Below are 24,078 nucleotides of genomic sequence, written 5' to 3'. Positions count from 1 at the left end.
GAGCACCAAGCTGCCAACGTAAATATCTACCTTCAACTACAAAAAGTACTGAAGGGTCATGGAATGCAGGGAATTCAGCAAGGTAACACAATCCACCCCTGAAGCTTCATTTTGAAGTCTTCTAAGAGACTTTGCCTGATTAAGTTACATAGTTAAAAGTAACATACTGATTTGCTAAAAGACATCAGAAAGTTCAAGTATATTAACAGAAATGCATTAAAAATAATAAAGTGAGCACTGAAGAAAGTAAGTTGCTACGAACACGCTCCTTACTATTATCTACAATCCCCCCTAAGACTTCAGAATAAAACCTGCAAAACCCAGTAGCCAGGAATGTATATTGCTCACAAATTAATTGAAGAGCTGACCAGATACTGATCCACAGTTTTTAGACAAAGATGGTTAGGATTTTATGCAGAACTTGCAAGAATTGTTCAGGTTATTTCTACCATCTTTCACTGCCACACCTGAGCAAGTTCCTTTTGCAGGAAGATCATATTATATCTCAACCATATTTCAGCCCTAGGGAAAACACAAAACACAGAAACAGGTTAAAAACAAAGTTTTACCTTACTGTCTTCCCACATGGGTACACCCCAAGGCCACCCAACACATCTTTACAAAGTATACCATCTTACTTCAGTGTTGCTTGAAGTTAAGTACGCAATTACCCCAGCACTCAAATACATACTGATAACAAGGTATTGTATTGTATTACATTTACTGTACAACAAAAGTGATAGGACTTCACAAAAACACAAAAAAAGTAATCCTACTTAACTGATAATTTCCTCACTGATGTAGAGTTTGTTTGTTCACTAAGTGAATTTAATTTTAATTCATTTCCCATTTCATCTCCCTTAAATAATTATCTATTTTCTTGAGAAATAAGTTCATATCAAGGTATATGCATCTTTAAAAAAAAAAAAGAAACTGGCAAGTTTTTCAATAAACATGAGCATTTTTCTTCTAATGCGCTTAAAAAAAAAATCATGTGCACTCATTTTCTTACGTCATCTCGTTGTTTCCTATGGATTCATGAAAGTTTGAGGTGGAGGCTAAGCAAGGAGAGAAAACACAATGCAGCCAGGTTATATCAAACTTACACTTGGTTTTATTCCTGTGTCCAAATACCTGAGATTGGATATTAACCAATTCTTATATAAGGCTGATGACACATTAAAATTAGACAAACCTCAATTATTTTCTCATGAATAAAAAGTGGAAGTTTTTGACTGTTTCTCTGAATCAAATAATGACTTAGTATTGGATGCACAAAACACTTTAAAAGTTAAATAGCTTTGGAATAAAACTTTAAAATTCAGTTATTCAAAAAATATTACATGGAAAAGTCTTGAAAGAGTCCTTTTCCCTCTGTCTTCAATAATTCAGCCGCTTCAAAAACACACATTGCAAGAGAACTTCTGCAGAGAGGGGGTATTTTGAAAGCTGCTGTTATAAAAAGTTACCAGGAGATCAGGTCATATATTTGAAGTCCACACAGTTTTTGTGACAATTTGTTGTGATGGTTCTCAGTTATTCATATCTTGTTCCAGAGTCTTTGTAAGACCATTACTTTTGTTCTCTTCTAGGTAGGCAGCCCTTTTCTTAGTCAAAGTAGCAAACAGTGCATCCATCATGCCCAAAACTTCTAGTAGTTCCTCTTGATAGTCAATCTCTTTTCCTATGGCTTCCTGGAGTCTCAAGAACTGTTTATCGACAAGTGCCGACTGTCCAACCACAGGCTGATAAATGTCTGCAAAGAAACAGACATTTAATAGTCCACACATCTATAAGGACATGAAAATTATAGTGGCTAGTTAGATACACATTTAAGGAGTCTGGCAATAGTCAAATGCTGTGGACAAATAAGACAACTTTAATGTTGTCCTAAAAACAGTGTTAGTTATTGGTATATGCTCACAGTAATGATAAGTTAAACTAACAGAAGCAGAAATTTTTACTACCTCAAATAGTCTTTTTACTCCCTCAGTGGAGAAGCTGAAGTCACTTGTACTATGTAAGTACAGAAATACAAAGTATCAAACATGTTTAGTGCTGATGAAGAGCTTTCTGCAGTCACCACAAGTCAGACTTAGATACTGAGTGTGGTCAAAATCACCTGGATCATTCTTTCACCCCTGAGTTTGTACTTGTACTTATAAAATAACCCATACAAATGTGATTTCTTAAAAACACAGCACTTTGTACACCTTATTTCCAAAGCCTTTAGGGCTTTGAGAATCTTCTTTGTGTTGTACTTACCAGTGATCATATCTGCAACAGTTACCAGTACACGAGTAAATCTAGGCTCAATGACACGCCTGCAAAAATAGGAAAACATCCTAGTTTTACTATTTTTGCCAACTGCCCTCTTCCCTCCACTAACTAGTTGCAAGTCATTTTCTCATACACATACAGAAAGATGAGACTTTTTTTTCCTTAAAGAAGCCTCACAAAGCAGGAGTCACAGAGCTGTGAATCTAAAACCTACACGTGGTATTTACCCTCCTTCTGTGGGGAAGGCAGTGAGGTTTGGAGGACAAGCAAAAGCATCGTGTACATGTAGAAATGAGTTTCATCAAGATAAAGAAAACAGCAGTACGAGAGGTAGAATATCAGGCAAAGTGGCAAGATATACTTTCTTTGTGGCTCTTATATTATCAGCAAATGTGTTTTGTGCTAACATGTAATTTCAGTACTCTGGGTGAAATCCTAGATCCTGGTATCAGAAAGCAAAAGGCATAGAGATTTCAAGAGTACTGAGTGTTCCACCCACAATCTCTTGAGACTCTGTGGCAAAAACTAACAAGAAATACGGGCCTCAAAGTAACTGCTCAGATAAAATTTTCAGAAAAAAAATACCTTGTCACAAAGGTAAGGAGGAGACTAATTTGCTTCTCATCTCGGCCTGCAAGCGCACTCCTTAGTGTTCCTCTGCGATTTAGTTCCTGCATGACCGCAACTGTAACTTCAGGAGTATAGAGCCTGATGTGGGGCTGGACATATTTAAGAAGATTTTAGTATCAAGCACCATCTTCAAACACAAAACAGAGTTGATACCAGTTTGCAAATAAATAAATAAGAATGCACAAGGAACCCATACAGGTCTGATTCCTTTCTAGTCCTACACTAGAATAAAGTTTGTCTGAGATAAATAAAAATCCATTTCAGATGATAGAACTCAACAGCGCCTTACCTCCAGGACTGCATCAAGGGCCTTGGATGACTGAAAGCTCTTCAGCAGCTTGTCATACTTCCTCAAAACACATTTTCCGGGTTTACTGACATAGAAATCCTCCTAGAATTGAAAGACAAATTCAGAATAAGGCAAACATATAAACAATGTGTTAAATATTTTATTATCATGAAGAAACTTGTGTCTTCATATCTTCCCTCCCTCCTTCCCTTTCTTCAACACAGCACAAGAAAACCACAACAACAAAAAACAATCTTGAAGTGAGCTTCAGTATACATTTTCTCACCCTGCCATACCTGTTTTGGCATGTAATTTCTTCCTTTTACATAGGTTCTATATGCTGGCTGTCTCTTCTTTTGAGACTTTACTTTGCTTTCTTCAGGCTTTCTATGTTTAACATTTAGCACCCCATTGGTCATGCCTACAACTATGGTTTCGTCTTCAGGCTAAAACGAAAAAAAAAAATCCACAGTTAGTAACCTAGTATCTTTATTTGATGATGTATGCTATACCACACAGCTTTTTCAGTTTTTTTGCTTTGTAATAAAGCTCTAATCACAGGATCATAGAATAATTTAAGTTGGAATGCACCTCTGGAGTTCCTATGGTCTAGCTCCCTGCTCAAAGCACAGCCAACTTCAAAGATGCAGTCCTAAGCAACCTGATCTATCTAATAAACCTCTAATGTTAAGGTTCAAATATGCAGTAACATCATTCTGTTTTAGGTTGCAAATGCCTATAATTTATGACAGTTTTTTTAAACAGTGTTCAGTTCCCTTTGGCTATTACATACTGTACAGCAAATATGAACATCATCTATTAGAAAGCTATCACTGAACAGCAGTTTTGAGAACAAAGTGAAAATTGTTCAAAAGATCAGTCACTGGTATAGATTCTACCTGTATAGCAAGGTTATATTTATTTAATGCTAAAGGTCATAATGATAAGTGGTGCACAGGGGAAAAATAGTAACTTCACATGTAAAACAATGGTTTCTGACCTACTACTTCTAGCAGATAATTCTATGAAAACATTATTTTAATGCTCCAGAGCTGTTAATAAAAAGCCAATAAAGAGTTAGGAATAACTACAGAAGTAATAAAACGGAGGTCATTCTGCCACTGAATAAATCGATGGTTTGCCTGCTTCTTAAATCCTAGGAGGATACTGTTCTCAAGACAGTAGCAGACTCAGAAGAGAGGAATCAAAAAAAAAAAAAAAAAGAAGAAGAATACAAGATTGGCTTGATTTGAGGTAGAACTAAGGGAGACAGAACTCTTCAGCATGGAAAGAGAGACATCTGAGGAGGGATGTGAAAGAAGCCTACGGAATCATGACACGCATGGATGGAGATGGTAGACGGAGATCAGCTGTTCACTGTGTCCTTCAAGAGCATCAGATGAAGTCGATAAAGGTTCAAATGGAATTAAAGGGTGTAATTCTTCACATAACAGGTCGCAGACCTGTGCAACTCCTTGTTAAAGAAGTCTTGTGAATGTTAAATGTTTGCACAAGCTCAAGCTGGGATCGAACAAGTTCATGTAAGAGAAATCCATTGAGGGTTACACGAACTATATCCAGATCAGCAAGTTTGTCACCTTAAAATAGTTGGGAGTTTGGGAGAGTATCAGGAGACATATCACACATGCTTGCCCTGTTTTTATTTTCCCATATGCATCTGCTTATGGCTACAGCTCAAAGCAGGGGTCTGGGGCTGCACTGACCTTTGGCCTGACCCAGCATAGCTATTCTTACATCCTCATATGATCATTTAAAACTCAAGGTACTTAATCAATATAAAACAAAAGATTATGTTTGAAAGATACCTACAGAGATGCCAAACTACAGGATTTGTGTGATGTTTTGCAGTTGCTACAGAAGCTTAAAGGGTTTGGTATTTTGGTTCTGTGAAAAACATGTCCTACCTACATTCTTCACCGCAAGCAAAGTCATTCAAAGCTCATTACAGCTCTAGCCCTCTTGTATTCACTGAAACAGAAGGGCAGGGAAGAACAAGATAGCAAAAGCAGAAAGGAGGAACCCCTGCTTTCCCCAGGATTCCATTAAGGGCAGGGACAATAATAATGTAAGAGGGCTGGTATCCCTGGCACTCCATTTCATGTGTCCCTCAGAGGCTAGATAGGAGGGTAACTACACCACAACAGCACTGTTTACAAAAAGTGGTGCTGGCCTCCAACTTTCCTCCCAGCAGGTCATTTATCCGTTGGAACTCAAATGGCTTGGAGAAATAAGTATCTTTGTTTTCTGTTTCCTGAGACAAGGAGACACCTGTTTGGCAGACAAGTTTGATTCTGCTGATACCCTATACACTTTTTTTCCTCAGACCAACCTGACACTAACAACTTTAAGAAAGGTTCATCCCATTCCAGATTTTTCAATCAGCAAATGAATTACTTCATCCCTTTATCACTGACAAAAAAAGGAAACTCAGAAGGTTCCTGAAAAGCAAAAGATTAGTGCAATCTTCTTAAAGTCAAAAGACATGGCTATTCCCTTGTCAACTACCTACTTCCCCCATGATAAATACCATCCTTGACACACACACAATTTTGTACTGATTTAACAAGGTGACAACTGCTGCCTTATCTATAATGTTTAAAACTTCTTAGTGCAATGTTTACTAAGAAGGAATATATTCAGTGATCCTGTTTTGCATGCAGAGCATTCTTCTGAAGCATCTAATAATCTAACTACTTCTGAAGCAATAAAAGTAAAAAAGAATTACTTAAGTTACTTAAAAGTTATTGGTAATTATCTTGCCTAGGAAAGTTTCTAACGTACTTACCGACAATGCAAGACTGAGGATTGATGTTGCATAGTTAAAACTGTGGACTACTTTGTACGAAGTTGTACTGTAAATCTTCACATGCCTATAGAGAAAAGTAATGATTAAAACTTCATTATTAATACTTTATTGTAGACAATTTGGAAGAATTTCATTCTTCTACAGTTCTGTTACATCGATTTAAGGAAACTGAGTTTTTAAACCATGCTTTCTTCACACTATGACTGAACTTATTCCTCATTATTGCTCCTGTAATAACACAAAGATTCTAATAAAAGACACACAAAAGGCAAGAAAGGATTACCCTTACTCCCAAAAGATGACAACAGGGGAAGGACAGGGGAAGAAAAAAGAGGAGGATGTAGCGACCATCTGAATTTAGCAACACTTATTAGGAAACACTAAGGCAACCTTTCTTCAAATTTTTTTTTTTAATTTTAAATGGAAGATCTATCTACAATTTCTGGAAGAAAATACATGGATAGTCTTGCCTCCTGCTGCTGTTTAATGATTTGGCTGAAGGTGGGAAATAACTATTTAACAACCAGAAAAATAAAACAGTACTTTATAAAAAGTATGAACTTATTAGCAATTACAAGCATTGAATGACAAATAGGTACAAAGTTAGTGATCTTCAGCTTATGCTTTCTCAACATAATGCTTGAGTAAGCCTAGGAAGTACTGGAGGAAGGCAGGAAGAGAACAAACCACTGTCATTTCAGACTATTTCTTATGTCTCAGAGACAACAAGCTGAATAACTGCAGTCAGCAGAAGGGGGTGGGGGTAGGAGCAGAAGGACATCCTGTAATAAGGCCATTTTTGACTTGTGCACCTTGGATGCATCCCTTTCACCAACAGAGTCAATCTAGGTGACAGGAAGCAACTCCGCAGATACACAAAAACAGGGTCTTTTAAAGGTGAATATTAATACCAGTTTTAGCTAACAGTGACTGCATTAAAGTAAAGTGAGAACAGCTACTTTACTGAGACTGCAAAGGTATGTTTATAGATGCAGAAAAACAAACGCTGACTAAAAAGTGCCACACATCCATTCCCAATGGGCACGTGCAATCCCCACTGATATGCAGGCTAATAAGAGGGAAAGACAAGTGTATATTGCAACATGCACCCTGGCCCAAGATGTGTTTCCAGATAAATTACATCCCTAACAGTTAAAAACATCTCAGCTCAAAACATCTGCACAGCTTCATCTTGATGTTTTACCTTCAAAGGGAACAAAAGAAATCCTAAGGAATTTAAATCACAATGAAGTCATAAAATATACTAACCTGTCCAGGGATCCTGACAGTAACCTTTGTCCAGAGCTGTTCAGGCATAAACAAGTAACAGTTTTATGGTGATTTTTAAGTGAAACTAGTAATTGTCCACCTTTTAGTACATCCCAAACTTTCACATATCGACCTCCTATGAGAAGAAAGCACACAGAACAGTGTTTGATGCATACACAATTCTGCTTCTCTGAAGAAGTTTTCAGAGTGAGAGTACACACTGCCTCCTCCTTTGTAAAACTGAGCTTTCTGTACCTACTCATCATCCATTACGAACAAGGTACAAGGCAGATTACAAGCCTGCTCCCTTGCCCAGGGCATTCTGCAAGCATAGCTGAATGTCTCTATACCCTCCTCACAAAAAAATTTAGACTCAGCACTAGGTCATAGGATTTCTGATGCAATGATAAGAGGAGACTAAAAAGCCTTGCTAAGCATCATCATTATGAGAAAGATACAGTCCTGTCTTTTCAAGAGATTTCTTAAATATGTCCATTCCTTCATTTCAGCACTGGGCCAAATAAAGTCTTTATCAAGTCATTAAAAATTTCTTTTTTTTTTTTTTTTTGATTGACTACAAGAATGAGCAAATGAGCAAATCGGAGACAAAAAACCTCTACCTTTGCCCTCTGGATCAACACAGATTCTCAAGGAAGACCTCTAAGAAATCCACCTGTTAAGTCACTTATCATTTCACTGCCAAATAAAAACCTCACACAGGAATTAGGCAGCTGAAATGTCTCTCAAATTAGGGCCAACAGAAAAGAAAGTTAACTTTATCCAGGTACCTGCAGATACTAGAAGCCCACCAGAAGGGAAGAGAAGCACGCTTTCCACAGGCTGGCCATGTTCTATCGTCATGACACTTTTTTTCATTCGTGCATCAAATACTTTCACAGTGTGATCATAGGAACCTGTAATCAACACCATAAATAACCGACATTACAAAAGCTAAACTATTTCAAGAACTAAAACAGGCACTTGCTACAAGCCAAAGGAGCTTGTGCCAAATGGAAACAGTTTTAAACTATACACTTAAAACACCTAGTGTTTTACCTATGTTAATTTACAGTCTCCAGACAGCACACAGCTCTCAGTTCTAGGCCTATCAACATGTCAGGCCTTATACATAATTTAAGTCTTAACTTTATTTTCCTTCCGTTCTCAAGTGTTAATATAATAACAGAAATCAGAAAATCTGATGAAACCCGTGTCTTATGCATCTAAAAGTAAGGAACACCAGATTTTTCATAGCAATTGTTAGGAAATCCAAAAGCAACTGGTTTCAGGTAACTCCTCACAGCACCTTACGATTCAGTTGTTTGTGCACAAAAACTTGTGATCTCAATACAATTTAACACGTTTCCTTCATCCAAAACCTGAGACAACATTTCAGTCAATGCCAGCTAAAGGATGCACTCACAGGACTTTCTTTAGCTTTCAAAGGCAAGTAACCTTAATAGGCTAAAGCACAAAGGAAGGATATGTTAAAAGTGAGCTCGCTTACAGTTTCCCTACAGGTATCAGTGCTACGTCAGTCAAACCACTTAAAATAGAAAAACAAGCAAAAAGGAAATGACAAAGTAGGCACAAAGCAGGAAGACAGATCCTTCATGTTTAAGATGTAATCAAAGAGATCCTACTGCATCAAAGAGAAACCATCTTTCTGCGTTTTTTTTCAGTTTGATCCAAAAGAAGCACTTAAAAAACAAAACAAAACACAAACCTGTTATAAAGACATCTGCATTCAGCTTACTTGCACAACCACATCTCACGTAGTCTGTATGTTCACTATATGACACAATTTCTGTAGCACTTGGAATATCCCACAAATTTGATGAATAATCATCACCACCAGAAAATATTCGGTATTTATCGGACAGGAAGCCCACTATGTGAACAGCTCTAGGAAACAGAATCCACAATATCCAAAGTTAAAATATATAATTGTTTCCAGAACACGTGGTTTGACTGCAGATTTTTTTTAAAGGAAAGTACTTCCTCTACTTTAGAAGCTAAGAATACTTTAGTTTTTGTATTTTCAACCAGAAAAAGGTCATGCTGACAGGTGCTGATCTAAGCACCAACATGATCTGCTTTAAGGGTTTTACAGGGCTACTGGATGCCTTTTCAAAAATCTGTAAATTTTTTATTTCTTACTGAGGTCTGTGTATTAGTACTCTACTTTACTCTAAATTTATAATTAGTAAATTTTAAGACTGATTTGGAAATTCTTCTTGTCCTTTAAAAAATCACTATTCAAATCTATATTATCAATGTAACATACCAATAGAGAATAACTTTGACAGAAAACACACATACCCTAAAACTTATTTACAGGTAACCTAGTGGTCAGGACATAAGATAATACCCTATCTGCAACAGAGAACTATAGTGGAAACACACTCTCAAGTTCTGCCTGTGCACCTTCTGATTATTAAGGGGGTTTTGTTGTTGTTGTTATAGATAGATAAAATACCTACAGTTTTCCACAACACAGCAATCTATGCATTCTAGATACTACTGCTGTGTTCTCTCCGTAAAACTGATAAGCCTATTTCAAACATTTTTCTTCTTCTCACTGGAAAATAAGAACTCCTTCTCTTCCATCCCCACCCCCCCTTTTTAAAGTGATTTTTGCTCTTCCTGGCAAATTTCTTCACCACCTTTAACCTCTTTTTAGAACTCTGTTTATCCTAGCATCGAACAGAATTTGCTTATCAGTACATTGGAGTCACAAGACTATACGTACACAATATATTAAGTAACGGACACCTGCCTAAGTTACAAGCTGTATTTATTCTTTCACATACTGGATTCATTTTTGGAATTAATATATATATACTGTCACTCCAATTCTAATGTTAACATTTAAAAGCCTACTTTTCAACAAGATGAATGTGAGACAGTTGGATATAACACAGATTAATATTTTTAAGATTTTCAGCAATATGCAAAGCAGACATATGTAAATGCATGAGCAAGATCAGACAGACAAGGAACAAAACAACATTGTCTTACTTAGTATGACCATCAAACTGTCTCAGTGGTGCTCTTCCACTGATATCAAAGAGTCGAATGCTACCTTCTTCACTGCCAGCAACAAGCAGCTTGCCATCATCTCTGTATGTGGCACAGTAGGCAGCATCTTTGAAGCGAGAAAATGTTTTGATTGGTTCCTGAGAGTAACGACCATAAACGTGGATCTAGCAAAACAAGACATTAAGTTAATTCATATAATACTAGCTGACAAACAAAATAAGACCATTTATAAAGCCTAAAAACATAAAAACCTCAAAAGAAAAACACTTACCCTTGAGGAGGCTGTGACAGCATAGTTATACGGAGAAACTGGGGAGAAGTCAATCTTGTTTATTGCACCAAATTCCTTTATCTGAACAGGTGTCTAAAGGAATTATAAGAATTATCAAATACACAGAAGTCCACTATCAAAAGTGAAAGCAGCCTATTATTCTTCCTACACAGCACTCAAAACCTGCTCGGGCCCGATTTACTTTTTAAATACAATCCTATTAAGTTTCTCTCCAGCCAGCCTTCTACTGCTTTGTAGATCGTAGATGCACTTTTAACGTTTCCTATCCATGCATTATAAATGATCTATTAACTATGCATTTCATTTGAGCAACAAAAGCCTATTCGCACACGCTTAAAAACAGCTTGATTACGCCAACGAAAGCAACAAAAAATCCTTTAGGACACTAGATACGCGTACTGGGGCCCACGTGGGGTGCTCGCCAGCCCAGGCTTCTAGGAAGTCACTTAGCAGGCTTTGACACAGGACAGACGGAGTGACGGACGGACGCCACCGAGGCGTCAGCCCGTCACCCGGCAGCCGGAGGAGCGGCGCCGTCCCCGCGCCGGCCCGGCAGCGCCCTGACGACCCCAAGGCGCGGCAGAGCGGCCCGGGCCCGGCGCAGCACCGTCCCCGCCCCGGCTGCCCCGGGGCTGCCCGCACCTTGTAGCCGCGCCAGTACAGCGTGTCCTGCGTGACCTTCTCGCCGAGCCGGGGCTGCGCCGGAACCACCACCGGCTTGTAACTCGCCATCGCGGCCCGCAGCCGGCCCGCGCGGCGCCTCCTCGGGGAGCCGCGGCCGCCTGCGAGCCTTGCCCCGGGCTGCGGGCCGCGCCGCGGGCGGCTCTGCGGGCCGGGCGCTCAGGGGGCCGGGCCGGGCCGGGCCGGACCGGGCGCTCAGGGGGTCCCGTCGCCGCCTCAGGGAGCGAGCGCCACGCCGCGCGCCGCCGCCATGGCCCGCCCGTGCCTGCCTCGCGGGAGGACGCTGAGCTCGTGAGAGCCGCGTCATTCTCGCGCGCCGCCGCTGCCCAATCGCAGCCGGCGCGCCCGCGCAGCGCGCCGGAAGTTGTGTCATACCGCCGGCGCGTCGTCTTCACGGCCGCGGCGCCGAGGTGAGGCTGGTTCGCGGTGCCGTCCGGGCTTGCGGGAGCCGCTACCGCCGCGGCTGCTCTGTGTTCAGCAGGGAGCGGGGCGGCGGGCGCCGTGTCGCAGGGTCCGTGGCAGGCCTCCCCACAGCCCCTCGGCCGCGGCTCCCCTCACTTCCTCTCCCCTCCCCTCTGCTCCGGGAGCGGCGGCGCTGGCGGCCCTGCGCCGTTGGGCTGCCGGGGGCTGCCGCGGGCTACCGCGCAGCCTGCCCTGAGCTTGAACCGCCCTCAGTACTGCCGAAAGGCCCCAGGTAGTCCGGGCTGTTTTCCTGCCGGCAGCCTGAAAGGGTTTTATCATATTCCTACTTGTATGGTAGGACCCTTTTATTTTACTGGGTTTATGAGGATTCGGAGTCATGAAGGGCTGTATAGTCGCTCTAACTTTTGCTCTAAGGCTAATGTTTCATAGGCTATTAAGTCATCTGCATCTTGAAGTTTGTTTCAGTTTTGGGCATGAGTTTTTTTGTTGTTGTTGTTACTACCAGACTAATATTCTGAAATTTCACTTCAATGAAACTCCTATTCACTTCATTAGGAAGTTTGGCTTGAACAGACACATAAAAAATAAACAGAGGATGTAGCTGATGGCCTGTGTCAGTAGTAGCATACTTATTTCAGTATGTTTTGGGCTACCTAAAATGCCATAAGCATAAACAGAGGAAGTTTGGTTTATCCTTATGTGTTATTCCACCAGACTGTTTTTATATAATATCCAAACTAAAGAGTATTTGTGTTAACTTACAGATTATTTTAACATCCATATCACATTGGAGACACCTTGGCTGACTGGAACTGCTGGTGGCTAGAAGCCATGAAGAAACATTTTATGTAGAACTTTTACACGATTGAAGCCATGGCATCGTCATCAAATTTAGATGTTGGAGCCCAGTTAATTGTGGAAGAATGCACCACAAGCTACAGCCTTCCACCCATGCCGGACGTTAAGGTGGAACATCAGCTTGACTCTAGCACAGAGGAAGGCCCAGCTCAGAGTGTCACCATGGGAATGAAATTCATTTTGCCCAATAGATTTGATATGAATGTCTGCTCGCGATTTGTGAAATCTTTGAATGAAGAGGACAGTAAAAATATTCAAGACCAAGTTAACTCTGACCTTGAAGTGGCATCTGTCTTATTTAAAGGTTGAACTTCATGGTACAAATTGTTGTGTGTGGAGTGTCCCATCCCGTTAAGCTGATATGTTAAAAAGCCTCTCCTTTTGTTGTGTGTGTGCTGATATGTAATACTTTTCTATAACTTGTTTCCTTACAATTTTTATTATATACAGTCAGTAATGAGTTATTAATGTAAATTAACTTCCCTCAAAATTATTTTTAATTGAAAAGTAATGGCACAAAAAGCCTTTAATATAGTTAAGAGCTGAGGCCAATTATGAAAACAAGCTTACTTTTGCTGGCTAACTCTCCAGTCTTACCACGTGCTACCCACTGTTGAATATACAAGTTTTTTCAAAACATCACTGAAAGCGTTATATGATCATGTCAACTTCTATAGCTTTGTGGGTCGTGTTTTAGCCTTTCACTAGTATGATGATAAAATAACATAGTTTATACGGTTGACTTTGTTTTATCAATACGGTTGCACAAAGCCTGCAGCCATTGTAGTGATTGATTGGCTGATTTGGTTTCACGCTATTTGAAAGTGAATATTGCTACAATTCTGCAAGCTGTTCCCTGCAGCTAATCTCCACCCGCTGCTATGCAGCTTCATGAGAGTTGATTGGGGTTTTATCATGGCTGGGCTTATCTATAGAGACCAGAATTAGGGCTTATATCTATTTCCTCTAAACAACTGTGTTTATTAGTGTTTGCTTTAATATTTCAGACCGTTAGTAGTGTATCTTGTCACGATGCTGAATCTGACCCATTTGCCATAATATGCACAAACAGAAACCTATTGTAGATTTAGATGATTTCTGCAATTTGTATTGTTTGGCTGCAGTTCAACCATTGTAATTTTCAAACCTTTTTGATTTGCAGGCCCTAAATGCTTTCTAGTGGAGCTGCAGACCTGAATGGCAAATTTAGACCCATCAGCAATAGGGTTGTTTTTCTTAGGTAACATTTGTGAACCCCTTAGAAGTAGTCCTGCGGATGCAGGGACCGCAGGTCAAAAATCCCTGGTAGGTCTCTTAACTTGATAACCTCAGCTGAAGCTATTTAATTGGTAAACAAAATGTAATTTTGTTTTCATCCTGTTGCCCAGGGTCATCTATAGTTTTTTTAATCAGTTCTCTTCCCAAATTTGCACTTGGGTTTGTAATCATGAAGTTCTTTACAGCGTGCATTCAGTGTGCATGTTAATTAGCTTCAAATCATTATTTACTAGTGCACACTAGTATCAAATCAATTCGGCCAATAATGGAGTTTCAGTCTTCACTATGCCTTTCTGGTATTTAATCATTTGTCTTTAAAAAAAAAAAAAAATTTTGGCTTCTCAGCTACTTCTCAAAACCAAAAGCTATTCTTCTGTGAATTAGAAGCCAAGACAATGCACGCATTCTGTAATAAAATTTGTTAGATTCTGATAGAAAGCTAAAGAAGTTAGTACAAATAAACACAGCAACAGTGAGTGACTTTTTGAATTACAGTTGGTGTGCTGCTGTTGCATTTTCTACAAGTCAGTGTGGAAGATCTTTATTCCTACTGGATAAATATTCATAAGATCCATAATACAGTTACAATTTTGTCAAACGGGAGTGGGAAGAGTCCTGATGAAGAAATTTAGTGAAGGTTGGGTGCAGCTGTGCTGTGTATTGGTTAGATAGTAGGCAAAAAGATGAGCTGAGCATTATATAACCATGGCTGTATCATGTTCATCGCACTGGAGAGTGTTAATAAAGATATTACAGGTCAGGTAGTGCTCGCTTACCTGATAGATCCATGAGCAGGATATCTGGACAAAGGCTTACTTCATTTAGATACCAAGTTACTTCTGCCTGATACTATACTATACTTACATGTGGGATATCTGTACTGTTTTAATGGCAGAAGTGAATGCAGTCCTTTCTTCAGTCACATACTACCCCAGTGAAAAAAGTGCATGTCACAAAGCTTACTTAATGTAGGTTTTAAAGATCTTGTGACACTGGTGCTTTCTAGTTCGACTTGGAATCTGCAGATTTCTTTTAATGCTGTTACTAGCACTAAAATCATGTTTATTTTTTCTATTTAATGTAGCTGAATGCAACATCCATACTTCTCCTTCCCCTGGTATCCAAGTAAGACATGTTTACACTCCATCAACTACTAAGCATTTCTCTCCAATAAAACAGTCAACTACCCTAACTAACAAACACAGGGGAAATGAAGTCTCTACAACACCTCTGCTTGTAAATTGTAAGTATCCTTCTGCCTTACTGTTGTTAATTATTTTTGTAAGTTAGCTGCTTGTCAGATTTGTTTCCATTTTTCTTTGGTCTTTTAATGAACTGTTATGTGGGAAAGAAAACATTGAGATAATCTTGTCTAATTTCACATGATCCCAACCATAAAATGGCAATCTACCTGCTGTATAGAATTCATGACTGAAGCATGTTTTCCAGAGAGGATCCAATTCTTGATTTGAAAACCAGAAAGATTTTTCTGATTCTTAAGCTCTAATTTTATATTCTTGATACAGAAACCTTTTAATTCTTAAGGTAGTAATAAGTAATAAAATAAGGTAGAATAAGGTGAAATCTGTGTATGCTTTCACATCCAAGTTCTGTACTGCACAAGCCAATGGGCATGTTACGCCCAACTCCAAATAGAGCAGAATGAAAATTTGTGTGCATACCACATCCTTTTGCTTCTCTTTTTGCAGCTTTATCAGTTCACCAGCTAGCTGCTCAGGGAGAAATGCTGTATCTGGCGACACGTATCGAACAAGGTAAGGCTAAGGGAGGTTAAATACCGTCTTTTTTTTTCCTTTGAGGAATCTATATGCTGTTATGCTTGAGCTTGTCCCCAAAGCTGCATAGAAAATGTGCAAATGTGCTACAAATTGAAGGATATTTGAGGTAACTGTTCTTTGCAAATGTAGACTGTTGTTTTATGTGCGTCTCTTGCTGCTATGGTTTGTGTTTAGAATGAAACATTACCATTAGTGGGTGTCGTGCGTCAATCCCTTCTTCCCTCTGCTCCCCAGGTATATAGGTAATGCATGGAAATGAGAGAGGAGACTCTGTTAGTTCTATCAGGGGAGTTGCACCTTTTTTTTTATTATTATTAGTTTAGTTTATAATTTAAAACACATTCCTATTAATAGTAACTTTCCAGTTGTATTTAATGAGTTATCATATAGAGCTATATGTTGGTAATTTAAGCCATGAATCACATTTGCAACATAACAGTGCTACTCATTCTGTCTCAACTCTGTATAATATATTGAACAGAGTGATAGTATATTCTGATTGTACCATTAGTAATCAGCCTTGCTTTCAGTAAGTATTTGTTGAAATGTTTATGGAAAGCAGATAATGAGTATATACAGCTTGTTAATTATTCGTAAGTACAAAAAGCAAATTGATTCTAAAATGTCAGTAACAGTTAAAATGCTTATAATAGTGTATGATAAGGCATGCAGGTTTTTTAGAATATTTATATCTAAAAGATTAATTCAGCTCAACTTTTCAGTCAGTCGCTTGTTTTTCCTTTGCTTTCTTCCAGCTCTTCTAGAAGTAGATCTTAACTGTTTCCACAAAGCACCCTATGTGATTACCTGAACTTTCAAGGGGATGGGGTTACACTATCTATATTGCTTTACAAGTTAAATCTTTAAAAGCCTGTGTGTCTCTCACTGTATTGAAAAAAGTACTTTCTGCAGTGTAATACAGAATGTATTTCCTTATTTTTGAGGCAGCCCTTCTCTTCTCTCCAAAGGCATAGCCCAGATTACAGACAAAGTGCCACATTTCTGAGTAAAAATAAAGCTTGATTTATAGAACTAAGAAAAAAAAATCTAACTTCTACATTTTAATTTAGCTTGTTGGATTTTTGTTTTTTGCTTGTATGAGGATATTTGCATCACCACTGGGATTAATTTTGTTTGTAAGTTCACATGAGAATGACTGTTAGGGCACAGTCGTGCTTTCGTCCATTCGCAATGGATACGTTAGTACATTTATTCCAGCTTATACAATGCATCACTGAAGAGGATTACTGAATTGTATTTTCTTCTATAAACAGAAAATGTAATCAATCATAAGGATGAAGAAGGATTTACCCCTCTGATGTGGGCTGCTGCTCATGGGCAGATAGCAGTAGTGGAATTTCTCCTCCAGAATGTAAGGAAAAGAATACAATTCATTTTAAATTTATCGATTGACTTTTTAGCTCATTTTGCATTTCTAGGCTTGTCAATGCTGCTTTATATTTAAAAGTGTTAAAGCTAAGTTCCCTGTGAAACCTCAGTTCAAAAAAATTACTGATTTGTGGGTTTTTAATTATTATTATTTTAGGGTGCAGATCCTCAGATTTTGGGGAAAGGGCGAGAAAGTGCCCTCTCCCTGGCTTGCAGTAAAGGATATACAGATATTGTTAAAATGCTGCTGGACTGTGGAGTTGATGTCAATGAGTATGACTGGGTAAGTCTCTGGCTGGAATTTACAAAATCGGAGTGTGCTTTGGTCAGAAATTTGAAACAAGGCATAGCACTGGCTTGAGTTTGAAAATTGTTCTACCTCTTCTGAAATATCTGAGGCTTTCAAAACTTATGTAGGATGCTCTTCAACAAAATAAGAGAAGTTAGTCCTGTCGGTTCTGACTTTTTGTTGAAAAGAGCAGTGAGATTGATTCCTTTATAGAAGAGTGAACTTCCATCTTTTCTGGCCAATTGTTTAGGTTGTAAGACATGAAGAACCAAAACTGAGAACCTGATTTTTATATAAAGCCTATGAATTCTCTTATTGATACACAGAAGTACTGGTGTGTCAAGGAATTATAGTTGCAGCTGCTTAACCGTTAAGTGCCTAAGGCTTTTTTCCTGCGTTTGCAGAATGGAGGCACACCCCTACTCTATGCGGTGCATGGGAACCATGTGAAATGTGTAAAAATTCTTCTTGGTAAGCAAACTATCCAAACCGAACCATCAGTAATGAGGTACTATCAGTTCTTATTGTCAGAAATCTGAGTTTGATTCTTCTCCTATTTTACATAGAAAGTGGTGCTGATCCAACTATTGAAACAGATGCTGGCTATAATTCCATGGATTTGGCTGTAGCCTTGGGCTACCGGAGTGGTGAGTATTACAAATGTAAATTCTTTGATTTTTATCTTTACCGCTCCTTGTTTATATAGCTGCTGTAATGGGCTGGTAGAGTTTTTGCAAATATAAGAAGATACCTGTCCTAAAAGTCTTTATACCCCTAAATTTATTAGGGCTAAATGAATAAGGTGATTTTTCTCCCTGGTTCAGAAACCAAGGTGCCTTGTAAGAAAATGTCACCTACCTGGATATGTATATTTGGGCACAGATAGCAGTGAGTAGAGCTGATGCAGCTGTGATCCAGACAAGAGGAGCTGAGCTGCTCCACTACTCTGTGCGAAGAGTGTGTGTTGCACTAGACAATGATTATAGAGGCCTGCAGCCCCCTGGACATTCACCACTCACTCCAGTGCTCTGTTTGATTGGCATGATGTGATTTAATTTGCAAAACCTTATTCCCCTGTCAGACTAGCTCTAGCAGAGGAGGGGTTATCTTAGAGGCAGACAATGATAGTGCAAGGATCAGTGAATTAGGCTACCTTACTTGGTTCTTTCCCGTAGAAAAGAAAGGGGCAAAGAAGGGTATTTCCATTGGTTTTTTTTCTGTCACACTGCCTTCTTTTTGAAAGCTGTGAAATCTCTGTAGTTACAGAAACAACATTGCACATGTAGCTTCTCCAAGCAGAGCCCTGCGCTTTTGGGGTAGCCAGTAACTTCATAGATATCTGACTATAGGACTTCTTCAAGAGTTTAATCTCAAAATGTTCAACAATAGTAATTTCTAATAAGCCTTTTTGCCTACTTTCCATGTATAAGCTTAAAAATTTGCTTTCTGTTTGCTATCTGCCTATTCAAATCAGAGAACAGGTCATCACCTCCAAGAACCATCTCCCTTAATGGGTGTATTCTTTTGGCATTATACGAGGCTTTTTTTGAAGTGATGCAGCAAACTCAGAGTGATTCCTGTCTGTTTTTATTAAAAGTTTGCACAGGGCCAGCCAGCATCTGCCAGAAAAATGGTATTGCCCTAAGGACTTGAAATTACATTAAACACTGATTAACCAGATTGCTTCTCTGCTTTAGTTCAACAGGTTATTGAGTCTCATTTATTAAGGCTACTTCAAAATATCAAGGAATAACGTCTGGCTCTTCTGTGGGTTTCAGCTCTTGGCTTGGAGATGTGGAGTGCTTTTTAGCCCTGTAATCAGTGATAGGGGTTGTTTATTTTGTAACTTTACCTCAGTTCAAATATTTAACTGGTTTAACATATGTTTCCTCTTCTTACATTGCTATTTATAGAAATATGTGATGTCATCCTTCTGCTAAAAAGAAAATGTCAGTTGTTGTGATGTATGAAAACTTTGTGAATAAAAGCAGTTTTGACTGTCTTAAATGTTCACACCAAGTGCAATAGGTGGTATTGTACCAAGTGTCCTGCTTCTTCACATCATTGATAATATATTCACAGGAAGAAATTTGTTCAGATATTGAGGTATATCACCATAGAAGGTAGATGTCTTTATTGTTAATAGTACCAAAATGTGCACCATGTATGATTTGTTTTTTGAGATCCTCTGTTAAAATTACTGTGCCAGCTTTTGTGTTTGATTTTTAAAAAGTTGATAATAAATTGGAGGACTTGGATGATGGTAGTTTAATTCCTATCAGATTTCTTTCCGCATCCCTCTGCCTTCGCATTCTAGTTCTGGAACAACTGGGTAAGAGTGTCCTTTTAGGTACAGATTTCTCTGGTGTAAAGAACCCCCTCTCGATTGTAAGCACAGAATACCTAGTTCCTAAATATCCTCCCTGCTGTGGCTGAACAGCAGACATCAGCAAGGTGGGAAGAGAAGCCAGAATGCACTGCACTCCAGCCTTTCTCAGCTGAAATGTGGTCCTTCAGGTGTCCCATTGTAACTACTGTAAATTTGAGCGGCTATTACACGATTTTGAAATGAGGTGGAAAATGAGGGAATGTTAATAGATTTCCTAGAGGACACCTGTGCCTACACACACCTACATTGAGTGATGGGACATGATATTTTTGTACAAATAACAGATGAGTTTTTGAAACAGACCTTTCAGAACTTTTTTCCAAGTCATTACATATGGATCCCAAACGTGCTGTTCACATGCATTTACATAGGCATTTAGCTGTCATGTCCACTAGAGGTCTGATGTGTTCACATACATACACCCCACATCCCCTCCGCTGTTCCCCAAGCCATGGGGAGTGAGCCCAGTCTCCTACTCAATTTGCTTTTCCCCTAGAGTTGCAATGACACGAGTGGACTGCACATGTATAGGACAAACGAGCTAGTAAGTTACTAGCTGTATTACTAGTACTGCGTCTCCACTATGTTCAGTTTTTCTATCTGAAAATTGTTCCAAACACAAAGCAAATCAGTACTGTGTAAAGTCTGTGCACTGAGATCCCAGAGAAGGGTATGGGGAAGGCCAGGGATAATCCAGCTGAGTTCTTTGGGTCAGAGCCAGAGAAATAATGCATTCAAAATGCTAGCTTTTTTATTTCAAAGTGACTGAATATACAGCAGGGGAAAATGTAGGGGGAGAAAAAAACCAACAAACCTATATGAATTAAGCCTGAATTCATGGCCAAATTTCTCTCCGACTTTGTACTGAAACTTCTGTGGTGTATAAAAAGTGTAAATCAGGGCAGAGTTAAACTCTGAAATGTGGTTGCTACGAGAACCAGTCAAGAAATGATTTTTTTTTTTCAGGAAGCTGATATCTTATATGGAATGAATCTTAAGGGAGGCACTTTGAAATAAGGAAAGGTAACTGATCTTGCAGACATTGGTGAAATACTTGGTACATTTAACTGAGTAGTAGTATCTGCCTCCCAGTGTTTAAGTACTTTCTTTGCTTCTAATATAGAGTTTACATCCACTTTATCACATGCTTTTAGGTTTGTCAAATGAAACAGTAAATGTGACATGTCTTGAGACAGAGAGGGAAATTATGTTTTATAATTAAATCAATATCTAGAAAAATGTAAATGTAAAAATGTATTTAAAGATAAAATAATGCAAAGTGGCAATTACTGTAAGCTTGCATATTGGAAATAGATTTCATGGCCTTTGTTAAAAAAAGTTTTGAACTGTAACCCTTTTAAGTACTTTCTTGTTTGTTGAGAATAGAAAATGCAAACTTTTCCTAAAACTTCATAGCCTGTGCTGTTTCTGGTTAATTTCTAACACATCTGTAAAAACATGCTATATAATAATGCATGAGGAGCAAAATTTCCTCTTTCTGTAATACTTGTATTACAAAAAAAATTTTTTTTGATGAAAAGCATCCAGTATCTGATCTGCATTTTGTTTTAAACTTCAGTCAGCATTGACTTAAATATATGTGAAAGAAACTAACCAGTATATTATACGGAAATATATCCAAGAAAATGAATTTTCCAATTATATGAAAAAATGGAGGGATATGGAACAGGATATGGAACAAGATAGTAAAATGTAAAATTTATTCCATCTTCTTGCTTTAGAATTTCAAGCTATTCTAAGAATCACTGTGCATCCCACAAAAACAAATGTAGAAGTGAAGACAGTCATCTTTCAGAAGCTGAGTTTTGCAGTGAGAGCCCTTTCTGTAGCATTACCTTATGCTGCTAAAGCAATGCACATGGAATTGAAGTTGTCAGTGGCCCTTGTGATGGCCCTGTAGGGAATAGCCAGCATTATTTCATAAGCTGTAATTCAGGTATCCTGAGAGAAACTTGGTCAGAGCTAACAAACTGGGACAAACTCTATGTGAAGATAAAATTTTACTTTCACTGGAAAAACCAGCATAAAGACAGCACAGACAGCTGCTGACTTTGCAGTATTAACAGCATGGCCCCACTCCACATACTTTTGGTTTTTTTAAGGCACAGTGATTAATTTTGATTTCTCTTGGTGTAAATATTTCTCAGTATAATAGTTCTAGGAGTGAGGAACCCCAACCCCTTCTCAGTTTTCTTTGTTTATAGTGATAAAATCTAAAAGCCCCAATCCAGAGTTGATACATTTTAAAACATCAGTTTATGCATTTTGTTTGAGTGAATTATTTCTGTAGCCTTCCCCCTCAGCTGGCAGGGAAAAGATATTAGGAGTTACCTTTGAGCCATGCCTGTGGGTCTCAATGCAGCACAGTGTTTTCTCACCATAGCATGCCACAGGACTGGAGAAATTTGAAAATTGTGAGCCCTGAATCTAACTCCAAGTTGATTCTCCCTGAGCATTTTGACAAAATCACTTGCCCCTGTAATTTCTTATAGGACTGTTAATAAAATATTTTACATTTCCTGGTGAGTGACAGCACTCTGTATTCCAGAGTGGTGTTTAATGTAAGGTGCTGTTTCTGATTAACTAAATTATTTTTGCCAAATTTCAGTGTGCAGCATGCAATCATAGATGTCATGAACTCTGCCTTACATGCCCAGCACAGTTTGATGTAATAATAGCCAAATGCTTCAGAGCTGCACAAAGTCTTTGTCCCACTCATTCATGTTTGATGTTGCAGTGTATTCTGGTCTATTTGGCAGAAAGCTCACAACAAGTGAACTGTCATCTGCAGTGCAGCAGGTAGGACGTTTATCAGAATTAACATTCATTTACAGCTAGTGGTGGCTGCGATAGCTTGGAAGCCTTACAGTGTAAGACAGACAGCCTTTTATCTGTTGACAGGGAATTGAAGGAAGCAACCCTATTCATAGAGGGCAATAATACAGATGGGAACTAATTCTACCACAGAGAAAGCAAAACGTTGCGTATCCACTTTAATTGCTCAGATAATTCCTGCTTTCTCACATTTAAGCAATGACCGCAATAGAGATTGAATCAACAAAAAAATGGAGAGAACAGCCATAAATAGATTTTTAGTATTTGATTAAAAGTTAACATGCCATCTTTAAAGAGATTGTTAAAGAGAACATAAATTTAAATCTATACATTTCCATCCAGACAAGATTCAGTCAATCGAAGAGAGTTAATCATGGACAGTGTTAGCATCAGTATTCACATGTAAAGTTGGATGAGCTCTTTGGTTTTCTCTGGGACCTTGTTCCACTCTGTTGCCTTCTTTGTTCATCTGTCTTGTACTTTTGAATTACCACTTGAATTTCCGGGATAGTTACAGAAAGCAGCAACCTCCTGCTAGACCTTCCCAGAGTACAGCCTCATCTCTCTCCAGCCTCCTGTGGCTTCTCCCTTGGTTTAAGAGCATAACTGCACCCAACACTGTTTCTTCATGTCATACAGGGAGCAGGTGCCTGCAGCAGGGAGCCAGGGAATGTAGGGCAGAACACAGAACAGGCTTTCTGCTCTCCACATTTTCCAAGCTTCACAACAGGTGATCACATCTCCTCACTGTGGCACCAGAGGCAAACTCTAGTCCTGGAGCCATGGTGCAAGCATTACCCCCAGCGTTCATTTTTCAGGGAGGACTCAGCAGTTGGTCTCCAGATGGTACACATGTCAAAGGAAATATTCTGCTACTCATCTCCACAGAGATGGAAGTCAGCCATTCAACCTTATTCAAACCTAGCTGAAAAACAACATAAACTTCTATTCATCGTAAGCACTACTTTGGGATTTCCAAAGATGTCTATTTTATAGTGCCTAGTCCTACCTTCTTCCATTAACCTTTAAGCAATTCTGAAGCACATTCCTTCCTGTTCTAATGAGGCTACTTAACTCGGAGCCTTACAAGACAGCAATAAAAGAGCCAGAACTACTTTTTATTTTCCTAAGTGTTGTTTTATAATTTCTTAGAACAAAAATGTCAGAAGTAGAGCAACCAAAAAAGGTTATGCTAATTCTAGGTAACTTGTTCTGCCTAAGCAGTTCGCATTCACTGCTCTGGATAATCCCTAGCATGAACCAGATGCAACTCCATATTCTTACAACACTCTAAAGGGTAAGGGATAAAGGGGAAAAAAGAAAACAAAACAAAACAAAACCCAAAACACATTCATATTTACTGTGATAGACTAAATCCATTGTGCATTTTTCACTTGAAAGCTGATTGTTAGGGGCATTCCAGCACAGTTTTTCCTGACCATTGTGGGCCACTTTTTTTTTTTCTTTACAACAATGGTATAAATCAC

The 24,078-nt window shown here is 38.9% G+C and overlaps 2 protein-coding genes across 2 annotated transcripts; one reads left to right on the top strand and one right to left on the bottom strand.

Moving 5' to 3' along the window:
* Positions 1-1,091: 1,091 nt before the first annotated feature.
* Positions 1,092-11,624, bottom strand: LOC135324652 (U3 small nucleolar RNA-associated protein 15 homolog). The gene is made up of 12 exons (XM_064501334.1): positions 11,272-11,624; positions 10,609-10,701; positions 10,317-10,501; positions 9,022-9,200; positions 8,084-8,209; positions 7,296-7,431; positions 6,006-6,090; positions 3,496-3,645; positions 3,200-3,301; positions 2,866-2,999; positions 2,266-2,324; positions 1,092-1,756 (listed from the first exon to the last, which is right to left on the bottom strand). Exons 1-12 carry the CDS (start codon positions 11,359-11,361, stop codon positions 1,533-1,535), a joined length of 1,563 nt encoding a protein of 520 aa, XP_064357404.1. The 5' UTR covers positions 11,362-11,624; the 3' UTR covers positions 1,092-1,532.
* A 10-nt stretch (positions 11,625-11,634) lies between these two features.
* Positions 11,635-19,604, top strand: LOC135324653 (ankyrin repeat family A protein 2). Its single transcript, XM_064501335.1, has 9 exons — positions 11,635-11,720; positions 12,498-12,895; positions 14,954-15,112; positions 15,579-15,644; positions 16,943-17,040; positions 17,215-17,340; positions 17,751-17,817; positions 17,913-17,993; positions 19,044-19,604. Exons 2-9 carry the CDS (start codon positions 12,607-12,609, stop codon positions 19,097-19,099), a joined length of 942 nt encoding a protein of 313 aa, XP_064357405.1. The 5' UTR covers positions 11,635-11,720; positions 12,498-12,606; the 3' UTR covers positions 19,100-19,604.
* Positions 19,605-24,078: the final 4,474 nt, after the last annotated feature.

This window comes from Dromaius novaehollandiae, chromosome Z (genome assembly GCF_036370855.1).
Source record: "Dromaius novaehollandiae isolate bDroNov1 chromosome Z, bDroNov1.hap1, whole genome shotgun sequence".
Taxonomy (NCBI): domain Eukaryota; kingdom Metazoa; phylum Chordata; class Aves; order Casuariiformes; family Dromaiidae; genus Dromaius; species Dromaius novaehollandiae.
Note: the sequence above shows the minus strand (reverse complement) of the source record. Positions and strands in the feature narration are given on the sequence as shown.

Bases quoted from the DNA above. Each gene is read 5' to 3' on its own strand.
- LOC135324652 (XM_064501334.1), bottom strand. From the start codon at position 11,361: ATGGCGAGTTACAAGCCGGTGGTGGTTCCGGCGCAGCCCCGGCTCGGC. The intron at 8,210-9,021 runs GTTTGTGTTTTG...TGTTGATTACAG, and splicing joins TGCAGATGTCTTTATAACAG to GTTCCTATGATCACACTGTG. The intron at 2,325-2,865 runs GTATTTTTTTTC...CTATTTTTGCAG, and splicing joins CTCCTTACCTTTGTGACAAG to GCGTGTCATTGAGCCTAGAT.
- LOC135324653 (XM_064501335.1), top strand. From the start codon at position 12,607: ATGGCATCGTCATCAAATTTAGATGTTGGAGCCCAGTTAATTGTGGAA. The intron at 17,041-17,214 runs GTAAGGAAAAGA...TTATTATTTTAG, and splicing joins TGGAATTTCTCCTCCAGAAT to GGTGCAGATCCTCAGATTTT. The intron at 17,341-17,750 runs GTAAGTCTCTGG...CTGCGTTTGCAG, and splicing joins ATGTCAATGAGTATGACTGG to AATGGAGGCACACCCCTACT.